An 18585-nucleotide genomic window follows, 5' to 3' on the forward strand; every position below is an offset into this window, starting at 1 on the left:
GTAACTGTTACACAATGACTGTAAAAGAATCAATGGAGAATACAAAGTAATAGGGACCCTCAACACTACCATAGGTTGTAACTGTTACACAATGACTGTAAAAGAATCAATGTAGAATACAAAGTAATAGGGACCCTTAACACTACCATAGGTTGTAACTGTTACACAATGACTGTAAAAGAATCAATGTAGAATACAAAGTAATAGGGACCCTTAACACTACCATAGGTTGTAACTGTTACACAATGACTGTAAAAGAATCAAAGGAGAATACAAAGTAATAGGGACCCTTAACACTACCATAGGTTGTAACTGTTACACAATGACTGTAAAAGAATCAATGGAGAATACAAAGTAATAGGGACCCTTAACACTACCATACGTTGTAACTGTTACACAATGGCTCTGTAAAACAATGGAGAATACAAAGTAATAGGGACCCTCAACACTACCATAGGTTGTAACTGTTACACAATGGCTCTGTAAAACAATCAAAGGAGAATACAAAGTAATAGGGACCCTCAACACTACCATAGGTTGTAACTGTTACACAATGACTGTAAAAGAGTCAAAGGAGAATACAAAGTAATATGGCCCCTTAACACTACCATAGGTTGTATTTGTCACACAATGACTGTAAAAGAATCAATGGAGAATACAAAGTAATAGGGACCCTCAACACTACCATAGGTTGTAACTGTTACACAATGACTGTAAAAGAATCAATGGAGAATACAAAGTAATAGGGACCCTTAACACTACCATAGGTTGTAACTGTTACACAATGACTGTAAAACAATCAATGGAGAATACAAAGTAATATGGCCCCTTAACACTACCATAGGTTGTAACTGTTATACAATGACTGTAAAAGAATCAATGGAGAATACAAAGTAATAGGGACCCTCAACACTACCATAGGTTGTAACTGTTACACAATGACTGTAAAAGAATCAATGTAGAATACAAAGTAATAGGGACCCTTAACACTACCATAGGTTGTAACTGTTACACAATGACTGTAAAAGAATCAATGGAGAATACAAAGTAATAGGGACCCTTAACACTACCATAGGTTGTAACTGTTACACAATGACTGTAAAAGAATCAAAGGAGAATACAAAGTAATAGGGACCCTTAACACTACCATAGGTTGTAACTGTTACACAATGACTGTAAAAGAATCAATGGAGAATACAAAGTAATAGGGACCCTTAACACTACCATACGTTGTAACTGTTACACAATGGCTCTGTAAAACAATGGAGAATACAAAGTAATAGGGACCCTTAACACTACCATAGGTTGTAACTGTTACACAATGGCTCTGTAAAACAATCAAAGGAGAATACAAAGTAATAGGGACCCTCAACACTACCATAGGTTGTAACTGTTACACAATGACTGTAAAAGAATCAAAGGAGAATACAAAGTAATATGGCCCCTTAACACTACCATAGGTTGTATTTGTCACACAATGACTGTAAAAGAATCAATGGAGAATACAAAGTAATAGGGACCCTCAACACTACCATAGGTTGTAACTGTTACACAATGACTGTAAAAGAATCAAAGGAGAATACAAAGTAATATGGCCCCTTAACACTACCATAGGTTGTATTTGTCACACAATGACTGTAAAAGAATCAATGGAGAATACAAAGTAATAGGGACCCTCAACACTACCATAGGTTGTAACTGTTACACAATGACTGTAAAAGAATCAAAGGAGAATACAAAGTAATAGGGACCCTTAACACTACCATAGGTTGTAACTGTTACACAATGACTGTAAAAGAATCAAAGGAGAATACAAAGTAATATGGCCCCTTAACACTACCATAGGTTGTATTTGTCACACAATGACTGTAAAAGAATCAATGGAGAATACAAAGTAATAGGGACCCTCAACACTACCATAGGTTGTAACTGTTACACAATGACTGTAAAAGAATCAATGGAGAATACAAAGTAATAGGTTACCTAGCTGATCAGGTTCCATACAGTTGGCAGTTCTGATATATAGTTTATTAATGCTGTAATTTTGACTTACCACTGTGCACCCAAGTATCCCTGGCTATATACAAGACTGCAGGTACACAATACTGAGCTACACCTAGCTTATCAGGTTCCATACAGTTGGCAGTTCTGAAATATAGTTTATTAATGCTGTAAGTTTGACTTACCACTGTGCACCCAAGTATCCCTGGCTATATACAAGACTGCAGGTACACAATACTGAGCTACACCTAGCTGATCAGGTTCCATACAGTTGGCAGTTCTAAAATAAAGTTTTATTAATGCTGTAAGTTTGACTTACCACTGTGCACCCAAGTATCCCTGGCTATATACAAGACTGCAGGTACACAATACTGAGCTACACCTAGCTTATCAGGTTCCATACAGTTGGCAGTTCTGATATATAGTTTATTAATGCTGTAATTTTGACTTACCACTGTGCACCCAAGTATCCCTGGCTATATACAAGACTGCAGGTACACAATACTGAGCTACACCTAGCTTATCAGGTTCCATACAGTTGGCAGTTCTGATATATAGTTTATTAATGCTGTAAGTTTGACTTACCACTGTGCACCCAAGTATCCCTGGCTATATACAACACTGCAGGTACACAATACTGAGCTACACCTAGCTCATCAGGTTAAATACAGTTGGCAGTTCTGATATATAGTTTATTAATGCTTTAAGTTTGACTTACCACTGTGCACCCAAGTATCCCTGGCTATATACAAGACTGCAGGTACACAATACTGAGCTACACCTAGCTTATCAGGTTCTATACAGTTGGCAGTTCTGATATATAGTTTATTAATGCTGTAAGTTTGACTTACCACTGTGCACCCAAGTATCCCTGGCTATATACAACACTGCAGGTACACAATACTGAGCTACACCTAGCTTATCAGGTTCCATACAGTTGATCATCCACACAGGCAAGACAACTTTGATGCAAAACTGAAAAAGAGGCAAAAGTAAACAGATGAAAGAAGCAAACAGACATAATTAAACACAGGTCTTCAGTACAGGCTGTGTTCACAACATCCTTCCAGTATTGCTGGTAGCCTTTCATAATCATGTACCACTCGAATTTTACCACTAAATTTCCTGAAGCAATTTCTTGTCCCAAAGAAAAGATAAAAATCATAATTTCACAAATTTCAGTTCTGTTAAATTGATACAAGTAAAATCCAGAATGACTATAAACTTAGAAGTAGTCACAGGCTTCATAAGGCTTGATATCTCATTTTCAAGCTAGCATTACAAGCCATTTACAATTTCAATGTATTTACACCACTTTTAATCCAGCCATCATTCATTCACAGTAGTCTCAAGACACATTCATGAGAAATATTACTATCCTTATCATTTAACAATTTCAACACATATTGATGGCTTTGACAGTACAATTTACATGTTATGTAATGTTAAGTACGTTATTGACATCTAAACGGTTGTCTTTCATCTTGAGTTTTCCATTTCATCAAATTATACAATTCAGTTACTTCAGTAATCTTCTACATGAGGTGTGCAAAGTTTGTTTGTTTTTTTTCATTCAAAACAGGTACATTTAGGCCTGAACAGTTAATAACAATTAAAGGCAACAAGGTATGTCTGCCATTACAGTGTGGTAGGGTAAGGCTAGGCATACTGGTGTTAGTTTTGAAAACCACAAACATTATTGTACGAGTGAGTTTGATGGTGAGAAAACTTGAGCTGCTGATTTTAGCCCAGCCGTTTTAAATACAGGGTCTATTTTTGTAGAAATATGAGAAAAGCAAGTGTGAGCTAAACTACCTGGTGGGATGTATACCTTCCTCCCCCCGCCCCTCTTCCCCACCCTCATCATAAAATTCAATCCAAGATGAGACAAAGTGTAATCCACACTTACTTTAGGACAACCGACTGCATTGTCCAAGAGAGCCATTTGTTCCAGTGATAAGCAGTAAATACAGCCTTCCACAGAATTCTCTGGACTGTGAACAATGTTAGGAAATCCACCAGCAGATAACTCCATTCCTATTTATAAAGACCAGAAACGGATGCACAAAATTAATTCATTCAGCACAAAAAAACACCTCACCATCGGATCACGTGAGGTATCTGGCCTCATCTGAGAGGTGAAGCAGATGACCTCATCATTTCATGGATGAAGGGTGAAGGGGGAGTAGCATGGTCTGTGATGGGTGATAAAGTACGACAGTCAAATAGCACTAGAAGTTTATAATGCAGAGTGTAAATTCACATGGTAGACCCAGAACAATACAACCTCATCCCCCACCCCATCCCCCCGTCCATCCACCAATCATTCATTAACAACTTGAAATATAATTCATGTACTTGCACTTATTGAACAAAAATGTACTCGCATCATAGTCATTTGGCGGCAGAATTATTCCCAACGTTTTGATAAAGATATATTTCAGGCCAAGATTGTTTACTCACCTCTTCTATTGAATTGCATCTGAAACCCATACAGGATACCCCACATCCTATGGTTCTGCAATTGGCCTGTGTATGCTTGTAACCTAGCAGCGTTCATCTCCATACCGTAGGCGAAGAAATACACCGTACCATCGGGGGGTCTCGCATTAACTTTAAACCCCATTGGTGGGATCATAAGACCTTGTTCAGCTCCAGATCGATCATGTCTGTAACAATGATACCCAAAACAATGGTTCTTTGTACTTACAAAATATACAAATGAAGATTCAAAAAATATATATAAAAAAGGTTTATGTTAACACTTTCCCCCATGAAAAAACATGCTGTCATGTTTAAGAGCATATTTTAAATTACTTTCGTTGATTATTACTTTCGTTGATTTAAATTACTTTCGTTGATTATTTCTTATTTGTAAAGATAATTTTTGGTTAAAGAAAAAAGTGTTGGTCCTATCAGCTGGGACAGTTAGCTCACTCTTTCATAGAGTGTGAACCAGCTAGCCAGTAAGAATGACCATGTGCTTTATGGAGATATTTGTAGCCCACCTTTTGTTTGCTATGAATGGTGGAGAATAATCTCGCACAGACTTTATATTACAATAATATTTCATGATATTACAATGATCACATACTGAGCATCTTGGATCCGTATTAAACTATTTTGCCTTGTTGGTCTCGAGAGCGTTTCTCCGTGCGTTCATCTCTTTACTGACGTTAGTCGTGAAATTGACTTCACAGTTTTATATTTGGGACAAAAGATTATGGTCTCCCAAGTGTAATATTCTCTATTTAATGTAGCTTGAGAATGTCCAAACGTGCTCTGCAATTGGTTTAAGACTCAGTGACAAAAAGTTATGAAACAGGCCACAGAATTGACAAAAGCCAAGCCTTCAACAGACTAACTTGACTGATTAACCTCATTACCATGTCAAATATATGCAAAAAAGGCAGCATGGAATAGCTGTGTTCTGTGTTTCAATGTGAGAGCCAATTTAGAAATTAATCCTTAAAATTTGGAATATTGCTGGGTAAAGTGAACTTACCTTGGCTTCGTGGAAGCCACAATGGTCATGTTGTCCACATCTCTGTAGAGATATAAACAAATAAAAACTGTTTTACAATCTGAGAATTGATGAAGCAAAATCGTTTTATATCTCACAGAGAGAGGAGAACACACAGTGGAGGTTAGGGAAGAAAATTATATTCGGTACTGAAATAGAATCAATAAATAAATATGTACATTCCTGCAGTTAGCATAGAGAATAGCCATGCTGCTCCAAATAGTCAGTATTGGAAAAAACATTGAGTACAGAATAGGCCCTCCAATGTTGAAATAAGCATAGAGATTTCAAATTCAGATTTCCAACTTTCCAACTTTCATTTTCTCAGACACTTTCTTGGAATAGTTTTAATTATCATCAGATGCACAAAGTGCATGCGAGGTTTATTTAAATTATTTAGGGAATGAAACCTGACTATTACAGCTAATGAGTGTCAATGTTATGAATGCTTAATATCCTGAAGTACAAAACATAAGATGAATCTACCAAAAATCAGACGGGATAAGCTGATTGAAGATGGTGTAGGTATTTTGTTGCTAGTCTCACATGGATGGTAGTGGTAAACAAAAACATGGGTGTTTGTGGTAAACAAAAAACATGGGTGTTTGTGGTAAACAAAAACATGGATGGTTGTGGTAAACAAAAACATGGGTGTTTGTGGTAAACAAAAACATGGATGGTAGTGGTAAACAAAAACATTGATGGTAGTGGTAAACAAAAACATGGATGGTAGTGGTAAACAAAAACATTGATGGTAGTGGTAAAAAAAAATAGCTTCACCTCAATCATCAGAAGTTAAATCCTTCTCAACAAACTAAGTCCAAGTACAGTCAAATAAACCTGATTTTTTTCACACCTTTTTTATTATTTTTGAGACCTTTCGACTTTCCAAGAACCCATCTTAGACATGCCAAAACAAGAGTTTATACAAATGTCATATTTTAATGATTATAAACCTAGGAAACCACTAATAATTACCTCGCAGGTGAGTTCAGGGCAGATTTCATCTTTGCCTTATCCTTGACGATTTCAACCCTACTTTGGTTGTCATTCGGAGATATGTCTTTATTCTGGAGTCCGGTCCCTCTCATCACCATCATCGTCCCTGTCATACCACATGGCGCAGACTCCGGTCTGGGACGCGTCTTTCTCCCAGATCCAGGAAGCCGTGACCTTCCCTCGCCTACTTCACTGGGGGTAGCCTCCCCACCGGCGGCTGAAAGAATCCTCTCATACCTTGAAACCAGAGCCAATTCTTTAAAGGACATCTCCTGTTGTGAGTTCCTCTCTTGACTGTAAACACACTCACACTCATCGATATCCTGTCCGCAGTAACTGCAGAACAAGACGGCTTCATCAAGATCGGGGACATCCTCCAAATCAGATTGGTTTACAGCCTGTTTACCTTGGCCGGAGTTGTTATAATTCTGCTGTTGGTTACCATCATTACCTCCACCCTGACTGCCTGGCCCTGTCCCTTCCACCCCACCGTGCACCCCTGTTTCATGTCGGCGTCCATCTCCATCTCCTCCATCCTTATCATCATCATCCCTACTCTTGCTCTTCAAACTTTCCTCATCTTTACAAGATTCTTTCTTGCTCTTTGCAGAGTTCTCCATTGTCTTTTCTTGTTTGCTTTCTTCGTCGTTTCGTGATAACTCTTGGCTCCCAATTTTGGACGAGTTCCTGGCTTCTCCTTCCTCGTATTCCTTGACATTCCCGGAAGGAGAATCGCCGATGTGAATCTCTCTTACAGCAGGACTGCGACCCCTGACACTATCGCGATCAATATCAGAAGTTTCAGAAATGAAGAATTTTGATCCTGTCTTGTGGCCAACTTCTTGATTCGATTTCTCCAAATCTGCCAATGGCAATTCCTCGCCTCCATTCTTGCTCGTCTCCCCTTCCTCTTGTGCAGAATTCTCATTGTTACCTTGGGAAACTTGAAGACTCAGGGATTCAGTTACTTGTTTATCATTGATACTGGTTCTGCTATGTCTGACCGCATCACTACCTCCCGTAGAAATATCGAACATCTCCGAAGCAGGAAATTCTTCATTTATTCCATTTTCAACCGTTTGCTCATCGAATGAAGACCCCGGCTGGTCGTGTCCTCGAAAGACATGACTCGCTAGAGTCATTCTTCCGACGGATAATACCGGTTCGCTCTTTGCTCTCTTTAACTTTTCTCTCATTTTCCTATGATCTGCATCATTGTCCTTTCGATCCGTTCCATCATTCGATCCCGAATTGGTTTGATCCGTCGGCATGACTCCGGGATCGCTGGTAGCTGAATTGACTTTGACTCTGTTGATCATCCTACAGAGGATTTGCGATGCTCCTCCTGCAGCTAGCATCAAATCTGACATACTCTGAGAGGTAAGACCGTTGTCCCCGCCAACAGAAGATGAGTCCAGCCTCGGGGAGGTAGCAGGGGCCTTGATCTCGCCCTCGCCCTCGTCCGTCTTCTCTGGAATGGTGGGGTTAATCTTCTCTCCTGCAGTTATCTGATCTGATGGATTACTGGGTAGTTGAACCTCATCATGCTTAGATAAACGACTTGGTTGGCCAAACTGTTGGGAATCAATATCTGCTTTGCTGTAAGATGTAAAAAAAAATGGAAAGGAAAAGAAAAAAAACAAACTTTATGACTTCAAACTCCATTGACTAAAGTTCCAAACATATCACTACAGGCTAGGCCTTATGATTGGCTGTTTGATAGATCTACTAGTATGTGTCCATTCTTGGTAATTGCCAATTAAACCTACTGTAGTCTCTGTTTACATACAGATATGGAAATTACCTGTGGCAGCATGCTCTTGTATGAAACACACCATTTCAACAAGGTAATACTTACTTTGGCTTCAAATACTTTGTAAAATGTCAACTGGGAATAAGAGGTTAGATTCATGCGGCTGATATATCTATCTGTTAAGTCCTTGGTTTTGTCAGGTACATGGTCATTGAGCAATACTCTCTGTTATAACAATTAAACTGTACAGGTATGTAAATGCTATTTTCATATCCAAACTGAATCAAATTTTGACATATATTCATAATGGGGAATTTTGTCAGAGAAGTAATTTAGTTTACATGAATTCATTGCTTTTGTTATTAGTTTAATGTTTTGTATTAGCTGGGAGGGAATTTCAAAGCATTAATAACTATTTGATAGAGTTTGTCATATATGTATGGAGGGTAACATAGATCATAGGAACTATGTGTACAGCTGGACCTCACTACCTGTACTGTAAAATAAAATCGAATGATCAACAATGTATGTTACTGTTACAATACTAGAAATTAACACATGCTGTCCAATCTATATCAGTACTATGTGATATGCCCTCAGGTTGTCCTAGAGATGAAACAATATTAGTGACAAATTAGTCTATGCACCCTTCTTATCTACACTAGGCTAATTTCTGCTAGCCGAGAAGCAGGCACCTGTCAATTTAAAGGGTGTGAAGACTTGCGCACAAAGAAACGTCTCATGCCGGTAATCTGACCTAGTTTCAAGTGAGGTGTAACAGAAGTGTTAGACACCACCGTCGATCCCAGAAAATACACACACAGCTTGCTACCTTCGGTAATTAGACACTAGTGTACAGTCAATACACATAGCTACGGTCAATACCCACAGCACAGTGTACAAACAATACAGCGATGGACATCTCAGGTCTGGATAAAAGATAACAAGGTATCACGTCTCACGAGAAGAAAACTTCACTTGCAAGCAACGGAAAGTTAACTTTCTCAGAACGCGCCACACGGTTTGGGGCGAGTCTTCAATGCCATTAAGTTGTTTATTTTTGTTGGGAACTTGCTAAATATGGTAAAGAGAGAAGTTTAACATTACACACCTTTTCTATCTCTACCTTGCTTAGAATGCAGAGAGCAATATTGACTATTTTTGTTTCACCTTGTTATTTAACCTTTGAAAATAGATGGATATGACACCTACCCCAGATCACTCTCTAAATCATTGTATCTTGTTTCATCCCAATTTGATGCCACAGAGGTTCGATGAATTGACTCCTGGGTCTGCGGTCTGGTTTGAAAGATATCTGGAGGTAACATATTCAACAATTCCCTCTTGCGCTGCAATAGTCTCGACTGGCTAGGGGTGTAACTTCTGGTTGTCCCTTCTACAGAATTAAAGATATAATAATCATAATAATTGAGACTTATATAGTGCCAACTCAGTAGACAAAAGTCAGTCATAGTTATATCATGTTCATCACAACTTTAATCAGATATTAGTCACATTGTGCAAGTTTAAAATAATCAAAATAATTTGCAGATTATTCTTAACAAAAGTTGTGAGTCTTAATTGATATGAGCATTTATAATTTTACGCACTAATGCTACCCTCTCAGTAGTTGATTCAATATGACAACAAATTATTAAACATAAGTTAACTGCTACAATAACCTAGAGTTCTAGTGTTAACCTTTCCTAATGATTAAAAAGAGCCAAAAAATATTTATTGATGTAAAGCAGAGGCAGTAAAACTGAGACCACAAATTAAAACTATTGAAATATCAAGTCTAGGTTGGTACGATATAAATTGCCCTTTCACATTTTACTGTGGCATTATAAATGCTATCCCAGGTCATTGGAGCAGGTCATTAGATGCCTGCAATGGTGTCGAGTAAACTCCTTTGAAGACAATTCATAACAATGCATCACAATCTCGTTTCAATTATAAGCAACTTATTCAGGGACACGTAACTATTCCAATGTGTATTGTTAAGTGGAATGCAAACTTCGATTATAGCTCTCTACAATGGCGTGTTATCTTTCAAATTCCTTTCAAGTCGTTAAGGGAGACAAAATTACAATACTTTCAATTTCGTTTTCTTCATCGTATACTTGGGACAAACCATCTTCTGAGTTTGATAGGTTTAATTGACAATTCACTTTTTTTTTCTGTGGCCTAAGGGAGGAGACTATTGAACTTTTGTTTTGGGAGTGTAAAATTATTTCTGATTTTGTTTTAGATGTTGAGCAACACATTTTTAATAGACAATTTATTTTTTCCAAGTAGGATATTTTTTTCTGCTATCAACTATTATTGAAGCATCCGTTGAATTTTTTAATTTTTCATATCAAATACTATATATTACAGAAGAAAGTAAATTTGGGCATTCCCAACATTAACAAATTTTTGTATAAATTAACATTTCTGTTACAAGTTGAGAAACATTTATATCATGGTAAACATCGAGGACCTCTATCATACAATCTCCGAAGACACTTTTAGTAATTGTGCTATGCTCTTTGAATATTGAATATTTGTAATAAAACAGTTATTTAATGTCATATATATGTTTTTATATAAGTTTGTTATTATGGCAAAAGATTTGACAATAAATGATGGCTAAAAAAATTTTTTAAAAAAGTCTAGGTTGGATGAAATATTTCTAAGAAAGTGATTGAAATAATAATAATAATTATAATAGATATAATAATAATGATTATTATTATTATAATACTAACAATTATTATAATAATTATAATAATAAACATTACAATACTAATTATAATAATAATAATTATAATAATTCTAATAATAATTATAATAATAATAATAATTAAATAATAATCATAACAATAAATGATTTCTGACCTGGTTGAATTCCTTGACATTTCTCAATAGCAGGACCATCCATCTTAAAGGTATGCAATGGTTGCAATCTTGTTTTGTGTGGAAAAAACAAACACAAAAAAGAAAAAACATTGTACAATTGAAAGATAAGGAAAATTATCATTTGAATGTGACAAGTAGGTGCTCTTAATGTCTGAAGTACCACAGAAATATTTGTGTAGAATGAACATTGTGCAGAATTAACATAAGACCTGCCACAAGCTAGAAGATTCCCATGAAAAATGCCTCGCACATCTGAATAATAATGCAATCATATAATTTCTTCCAAAATGATTGTGGTTTGCAACAGGGTTGTTTGCAAACCTTGACAACTGGGTTTTTACTTTCTACCAATACCAGGTTACTTAGTCATAAATAGAACAATGGAATATTAAACATTTGCTCAGCTGTGGCCGGGCATTGCTGCTTTCAGACTCATTATTATTGATGATCTTGTTATACTATTGAAACAATACAATCTTTTGTTCCTAGCCTGCAAAACTTCACATTCATTTTATAGTTACTTACTTTCCTTTAAGAAGCCTGCCACTGGGTTTAACAGAAGTTGTAGAAGATTGTTTTGATATCTGTCTGGTAACATCGTGAATTGCTTTGACTGTCTGAGCTTTCATTTCAAAGCTGGGTGACGAGGCCCTTTCCTGAGAAGAAAGACCGAACTTGTTTAATTTTGTTGTGTTTTTTGGTTCAGAGGAGAAACAGGAAGGGATCGGGTGTTCCTTGTCAAAAGTAAACAGGAAGGGATCGGGTGATCCTTGTCATATGTAAACAGGAAGGGATCCGGTGATCCTTGTCAAAGGTAAACAGGAAGGGATCTGGTGATCCTTGTCATATGTAAACAGGAAGGGATCTGGTGATCCTTGTCATATGTAAACAGGAAGGGATCTGGTGATCCTTGTCAAAGGTAAACAGGAAGGGATCGGGTGATCCTTGTCAAAGGTAAACAGGAAGGGATCGGGTGATCCTTGTCAAAGGTAAACAGGAAGGGATCGGATGATCCTTGTCAAAGGTAAACGGGAAGGGATCCGGTGATCCTTGTCAAAGGTAAACAGGAAGGGATCCGGTGATCCTTGTCAAAGGTAGATGTTACTAGCCATGTAGGATGGAGATACCAATCACGACATGTACTCTGAACTTTCAGACAAACTGGATAATCTAGTTTTCCATTAGTTAAATAAGATTAGATCATAATCTCCACATAATACAATCATTATAGCACTGTAGCAATTACAGTGCTGTAAGATACACTCATGTCTGAGTTATATTCCTTAAACTAAAATTGGATGTTATCAAAAATTTGACGCTGGGTAAAATACAGTGTTTTGGAAACAGATGTTTCTGTTTTTTTGTCTTCTTTCCTTTGTTGATGTTGCTTTAACCCAAGTGAATGAGAAAAGGACATGTACAGTTATATTTTTAGACTAAAATTTGAGGTCATCAAAAACACAAATTGATATTGTGAAATACATTGATCTGAGCCTTTAGTCTTCTATGTGTATGCCTCCATTATTTTGTTGTTAATGTTGTTTATATAATGTACAAGAATCAATAAGAATTGCTAAACCAAAAATCAGGTGTAATTAAACATTTGATGTCATAAAAAATACAGTGTTTTAAACTCGTGCTCTTCTCTGTAATTCTCTGTGTGGAATCTGAGGCACTGTACTATCAATATTATACATTTATGAATAAGTTAATATCAGATTTGTAAATATGTAATATAGATCTGGAAAATGAGTATTTCTCCTACAAGTAAAAACTCCAATAAATTTTGGGACAAGTTTTTGATTCATATTCTGAAAATTTTGGATAAGAACTCTGAAACAAACAAAAATATGATTAATACACTTACATTGACCTTATGGAGGACAGGTTCTCTGCCATGTTTAAATGGCTGAATAACCTGTGAATTTTGTCTCAGTGTTGCAGCTTCCAGGCTAAGTGCTGATGGCAGTGGTGGCAAGTTAGACTTGTCTAGTGGCGGCGTGGCATGTGGCCAGAAACGGTTGTTCAAACTCCATAAGTTTGGTGGACCAGCAAGAAATGCAGGATTTCTGGGTGAGAATTGTAAAAGTTATGCAATAAATAGATTTATTTTAGAAATTGTTTTGACTTGTATTATTAAACTGGGCAGATATTGGCCACTAATCATCAACCAAGGTGTGTATGCTGATAGGTACAGAGTGTGCTTATACAGTAACAATATGTAAATCTAATTACTACAACAAAAGTTTTTCTAAAACATTACAGAATGCATTTTGCAAATGGTTTGTCTGAAGGAGGTGGCGGTGGTGACCAACGAAGGAATATTTTCCTCTGATCGACCGTAGAAGTATTTTCAGATGTTGTAGACAGTTAACAACCATTACTAGCAGTCCAGGTTGAATTTCTATACCACTTTTTCTTTCTTTTTTGAGAAAATGAGCCGTCAGAAACTGGATGCAAAATATTTGGATACTACAAAGTCATCAGTGTTGGTACCAGATATATACTAGAAAGGCTGATAATGGTCACCAGGTTTTAAAACTTCAACAATCATTTCATTGCCAGTGCTGTAAAACTAGTTAATATCCACACTGGAAAATTTCATCATCTATTTATAACAAATCCATAATATTTTCTGGAGATTAATTCGGAAAACCAAAGTCTTCAGGAAAGTACTTTTCACATCTAGCATAAACTAGTGGCCAATACTGATGATCAGTTTTAAGACATGGCAAATAACTGTTTCCACTTCCAGGTGGTTTTGTCTCCAGCAAACCTACATACTAATTTAAGGAGAGCATGTTTGCAATGTCAGCTGTCTGAAATCAATATCACCAGCATTACACTTTTTCCATTGAGTGGAATCAAGGAGTGTTAGCTCAGTGGTTAACGCCGGTGCCTTTCAATCATAAGGTCCTGAGTTTGAGTCACTCCAAGATTAATGTATGTCGTCCAGTTACAGAGTTGTTGACAATTAACAATTCATAATCATGGACGTTAAATATGAATCTAAGAGACTGACTTCGGTCAGCTTGCGGCTTTGATAAGCCAATGATGGCTTCTTCGCGAGTTCCTGCTTGCAGGAGGATCTAAAATACATACACACATACTGCACATACACAATTTGGGATATTGCATCATTTATGCAAAGCGTACTTACTTATGTGTAAAGAAAGAGTTATAATTGTAAAATCCGGCTGAGGGAGTGTTTCTTGGGGTGGACTTTGGGGTTGCTCTCGGTGGACAAGGAGATTGGATGGCTGCGGACCCTTTCCTGGTGGTGGATGTTGACGATGTTGGTGGAGCTGCTTCAAAGTCCTGATACTTCCGTGATGATGGCGGTGGAGGCTTTCTCACAGCTGGTGAAGCAGAAGTTTTTCCATCTATGGTAAATGAAAACCATTACAAGTGATGAGATTTCTAACATTTCATATTAATAGAAAGTTGTTGAAGTATAGCGTTACAACTCCGTTGGCTAGGAATAAAAACCGGAGTTACTGTCAGCATAGTGTGTACGGTAGAATAGCATGTCTATAAGGAACATATTATAAACATTTCATATATGTACAGTACTCTGGTCCAGGGTGAGAACCATGGTATCTGAAATAGAACAGCATGTCTATGAGGTCAATATTATAAACATTTCATATACAGTACTCTGGTCCAGGGTGAGAACCACGGTATCTGAACTACAACACCATGTCTATGAGGAACATATTATAAACATTTCATATATGTACAGTACTCTGGTCCAGGCTGAGAACCATGGTATCTGAACTAGAACAGCATGTCTATGAGGTTAATATTATATACCTTTCATATAGAGTTCTCTTGTCCAGCATTATGAATCTTTATCTTTTAGGACTCACCTACAATCACCTTGTCCATAGGAAGGTTGTCAACGCATAAGAATGGTGCTGGCTGAGATGAGAAAATAGATAGACCAATTATAATGAAGAAGAATATGTACAATTTAGTATTGCACAGGGCATACTACATACAGTACATACATGCACTTTCAAAGGCATGTTTGCTTTTTAAATAGCATACAATAGTGCTATGTTATGAGCTCATCTCATACTATTACAGGTTGCAATGAGGTTATACTCCCAAGCACTAGGTCATCTGAAAACTTGAAATTATCAAGCTGCAGAAATATCTTACTAGGTAGTAAACTGCATATTTTACTGATTTTCACTTGTCTAATTCTATGTAGGCTAATCAATGTGTAGAAATTAATTTAGAGGATATACACAGGAAAGTATTGCAATGAAACTTACAATTTTTAAAAATTTATAGTGTGCTAAACATTTGTGCCAACATTGATGACCACACTAATTACTTAACATAATCACACTTAACTAGTTACATATACTTTACCTCATCACTCCTCCTTGCCCTTGCCCTGGACTGAATGGTAGCTCTGTTGGCATTACTGTCTAAGTCTGTCTGAGAAAGACCCACATCATTTTGAGGCACCACCACAACTGAAGAAGGAACACCATTTGCTAAAGTTGAGCTGTCATTTTCCCTCATCGTTGTCTGGGTTAGTTGACTACCATTCAGCTTGCTATCGGTGTCTTCAAAGCTTTGTGCAGGAAATCCAACCACTGGCTCCCTCCATTTTACTGCAGTGGCAACTCCTTGAATTTGCTTGACATTAAGCCCCGGTGCAATTGTTACTGGTTCCATCATGAAACTACTGTCAAGGTGGCGAAACTATCCTAACTTGGATTTCATTGTTACTTAGGTTCTGGCACCCACAATCTTGTCTTCAGGTACTATATTGTACTATGATTAAGGTCTGTGCATTAAGCCTCAAGCATGACACTATGAGTTTGACAGCTCACGTGCAAGTTAGACTAGGCTGTACAGTAGGTGTGACTGTGAAAACCACCAATTAGATTTGGCATAGGACTCTAGGCTAGGCCCTAGTCTGATGAAACTGAGTGAATAGTTACCGGGACCGTTTAAGACCGACAGTTAGTCCTGCTAGTGTTAGACTTGTTCGTTGTTCGACTCAATCTTACTTCTTGTTCTTAGCTAGGCCTACAGTTGGCTTACCACTGGTCCTGGGCTTTGCCTTGTACCACTTACTCCGTCAACCGTTACTGCAGGCTAACATGGCCACTAGGGAGTAACGTTAGTCCATGCTAACGTTGTACAAATAATATTAATACTAGAACCTATCCATGGCATTACTGTCTATTGGCATTCTTGGGATGATTTCAATGCTCGAAACTTAACAACTAACGTCCGATTCTGCATGTGTATATCTTCCGTTGCATCTACCATATGATTCCGCAGTCGTTAATGTAAATATGTGGTTACATTTCCTACTAAGGAGTAGGCTACTACGGCTTGATCCCTTTCATTTTGCCCGTCATCTGTACCGTAGCAATGTATAGTACTTAGTAGTAGGTTGAAGATCGTCGTACAAGTACATGCATTAGTGATGTGAGAAGTAATACACACGTTAGATTGTTCGTGGATAGTGGGAAAAGTATAGAGCAAGTATTCGGTAACCGGCGGAATAATTCGAACGAGTCCAAAATGTTAACGTAATATTGTAAAGTTACACTGGAAAAGGGTTTAAAATAGAATTAATTATGTTACAAAATTTCGAGAAAAGTAATCACCTAAGCGTTATCATTTGGATGACAGAAAGCTTTTGACCTAACATTTGGACATAATTTAGTAAGTGGAGTAACACCTTAGCAACGGTTACTATAAGACGCTGCGAAAAAGTTTCATATTACTATAGTGCACCACCTGCTTCTGGGACGTCCGTCTGGAAAGGGGTCCCAGACACTGTTAAAGGTATTATATATCATTGAACGCGGATCAATAAGGACGCTTTGTTTGTTTTCCTTTTGTAATGTAATTGTATTTTCCACTCCAATGCAGTTGATAAACACGGTTATTTGCTTGCAACATGACCAGACGATTAACATCATACAGATCAATAGTGCAGAAATATATACATGAAGTCTCGAGAAGGCCAGACAATTGGGACGTTCTTGATTAATCCTTGAAACCTGATAATTTTTTGAATGCTTCTTTGGCCGTCAACATGTGTTTAAAATTTCATGAAAACTGTTTCGTACAAGTGTTATTATCCTCTGTGAAAAAGATTAATTATTAAGAACAAACACATTTTCAGCTGAATTGCCGTGACGGTATTATTCACACTACATTTACAAACTTACCACCAAAGTTGGAAAATTTTCCCAGCATTTTTGTAAAGCAATCATGAACTTCAGCACGGGGCTTTTCCTTAAATTAAGCAAAACACAAGAATTAACTTTCTCCCATCATGATACTTATAGGGAAAGAGAATTATTCAAAACTGAAGTTTCTTTTATCAGGACAATACAGGTAAAAGCCTGCGTTCACATTTTTACACTCATTTTGGTCCACTCAATTGGTCCAACGGGGTCCAAAATGCTAGAGAATAGGCGTATTAAGGAATTTAGGAACCATAGGAAAAGTGAAGTAACAAAATTTCGATGCGGAGGTTAAAGAGGGCTCCCTATGAGAATTTTAATTTTGTAGATACTACAAGGGGCCTAAATTTGATTTTGAAAGTTCACGTCGTACCTTCCAATTTGTAATTATTTTTCCGTCATATATTATGTTATATTGAAATTTTACTCTTTTTATCTCCACATTCTTTTCGTATTTTGGATTTTAATATCGAAATTTCGAAACACCTGCTTTTATTATTTTCATTTCGAATTGCCATCTTGAGATCGCAACTATATTCGATTAAAAACCGATTTGTTGTTTTAGTAAATTTCTACCATATTCATATCATATTACAACTTAAAATTCAAAATTCTGATTTTTCGATTTAAAACTGGACTTAGGAGGAACGTTCTGATATCGAAGTTTGGAATGGTCTTTGTGAAATAACAATGTCAAATGCAAGTGATGAATGTTTCGTCTGAAATTGTCCACTTTATTTGCGAATTAGATCGCCGCAGCGATTTATATAGAAACCGATTCGCGAGATATAAAACTGTAACAGCGCCATCGATATTGAAATTGCACGGAAAGTTACCGATTGTGTAAAAAGAGCGCATTAATTAAAAGCGCCTACTAAATGATCGTTTCCACTTAGTGAATTTCATATTCTGCACACATTATTTGATTGCAACATTCTTCAAAATTATTAACATAATTATCAGGAAATTAAAAAGTGAATGACATCATAGCGTTTGAGTAAAAAATGTCAACGTTTTATTTTACTTCAAATGATGTTATCCACGGAAGCAGTGGGAAGTGGAAGATATTGGTAATCTGAATCAACTTAATTCTATATTGAAGGAACAATACTTAAAGATACAATAATTGCTACAAAATTGCCTCAAAGCTAAATTTTTTCCCAAAAATGTTAGTGCGATGA

General features: G+C 36.9%; 1 protein-coding gene across 1 annotated transcript; it reads right to left on the reverse strand.

The window, feature by feature from the left end:
- Nucleotides 1–1295: 1295 nt before the first annotated feature.
- LOC139964103 (uncharacterized) lies at nt 1296–16605 on the reverse strand. Its single transcript, XM_071965454.1, has 13 exons — nt 15558–16605; nt 15047–15098; nt 14338–14560; nt 13045–13246; nt 11703–11833; nt 11157–11224; nt 9489–9672; nt 6503–8122; nt 5507–5548; nt 4465–4670; nt 3911–4038; nt 2853–2976; nt 1296–1327 (listed from the first exon to the last, which is right to left on the reverse strand). The coding sequence occupies exons 1-13, from the start codon at nt 15870–15872 to the stop codon at nt 1296–1298; spliced, it is 3327 nt and encodes a 1108-aa protein (XP_071821555.1). The 5' UTR covers nt 15873–16605.
- Between the last annotated feature and the right edge of the window lie 1980 nt (nt 16606–18585).

This window comes from Apostichopus japonicus, chromosome 22 (genome assembly GCF_037975245.1).
Source record: "Apostichopus japonicus isolate 1M-3 chromosome 22, ASM3797524v1, whole genome shotgun sequence".
NCBI classification, from domain to species: Eukaryota; Metazoa; Echinodermata; class Holothuroidea; order Aspidochirotida; family Stichopodidae; genus Apostichopus; species Apostichopus japonicus.

Excerpts from the sequence above, each read along its gene's own strand:
- LOC139964103 (XM_071965454.1), bottom strand. The coding sequence starts at position 15,872 with ATGATGGAACCAGTAACAATTGCACCGGGGCTTAATGTCAAGCAAATT. Across the intron at positions 14,561-15,046 it reads TATGGACAAGGTGATTGTAG|ATGGAAAAACTTCTGCTTCA; the intron begins GTGAGTCCTAAA and ends CATTTACCATAG. Across the intron at positions 8,123-9,488 it reads GATTTAGAGAGTGATCTGGG|CAAAGCAGATATTGATTCCC; the intron begins GTAGGTGTCATA and ends TACATCTTACAG.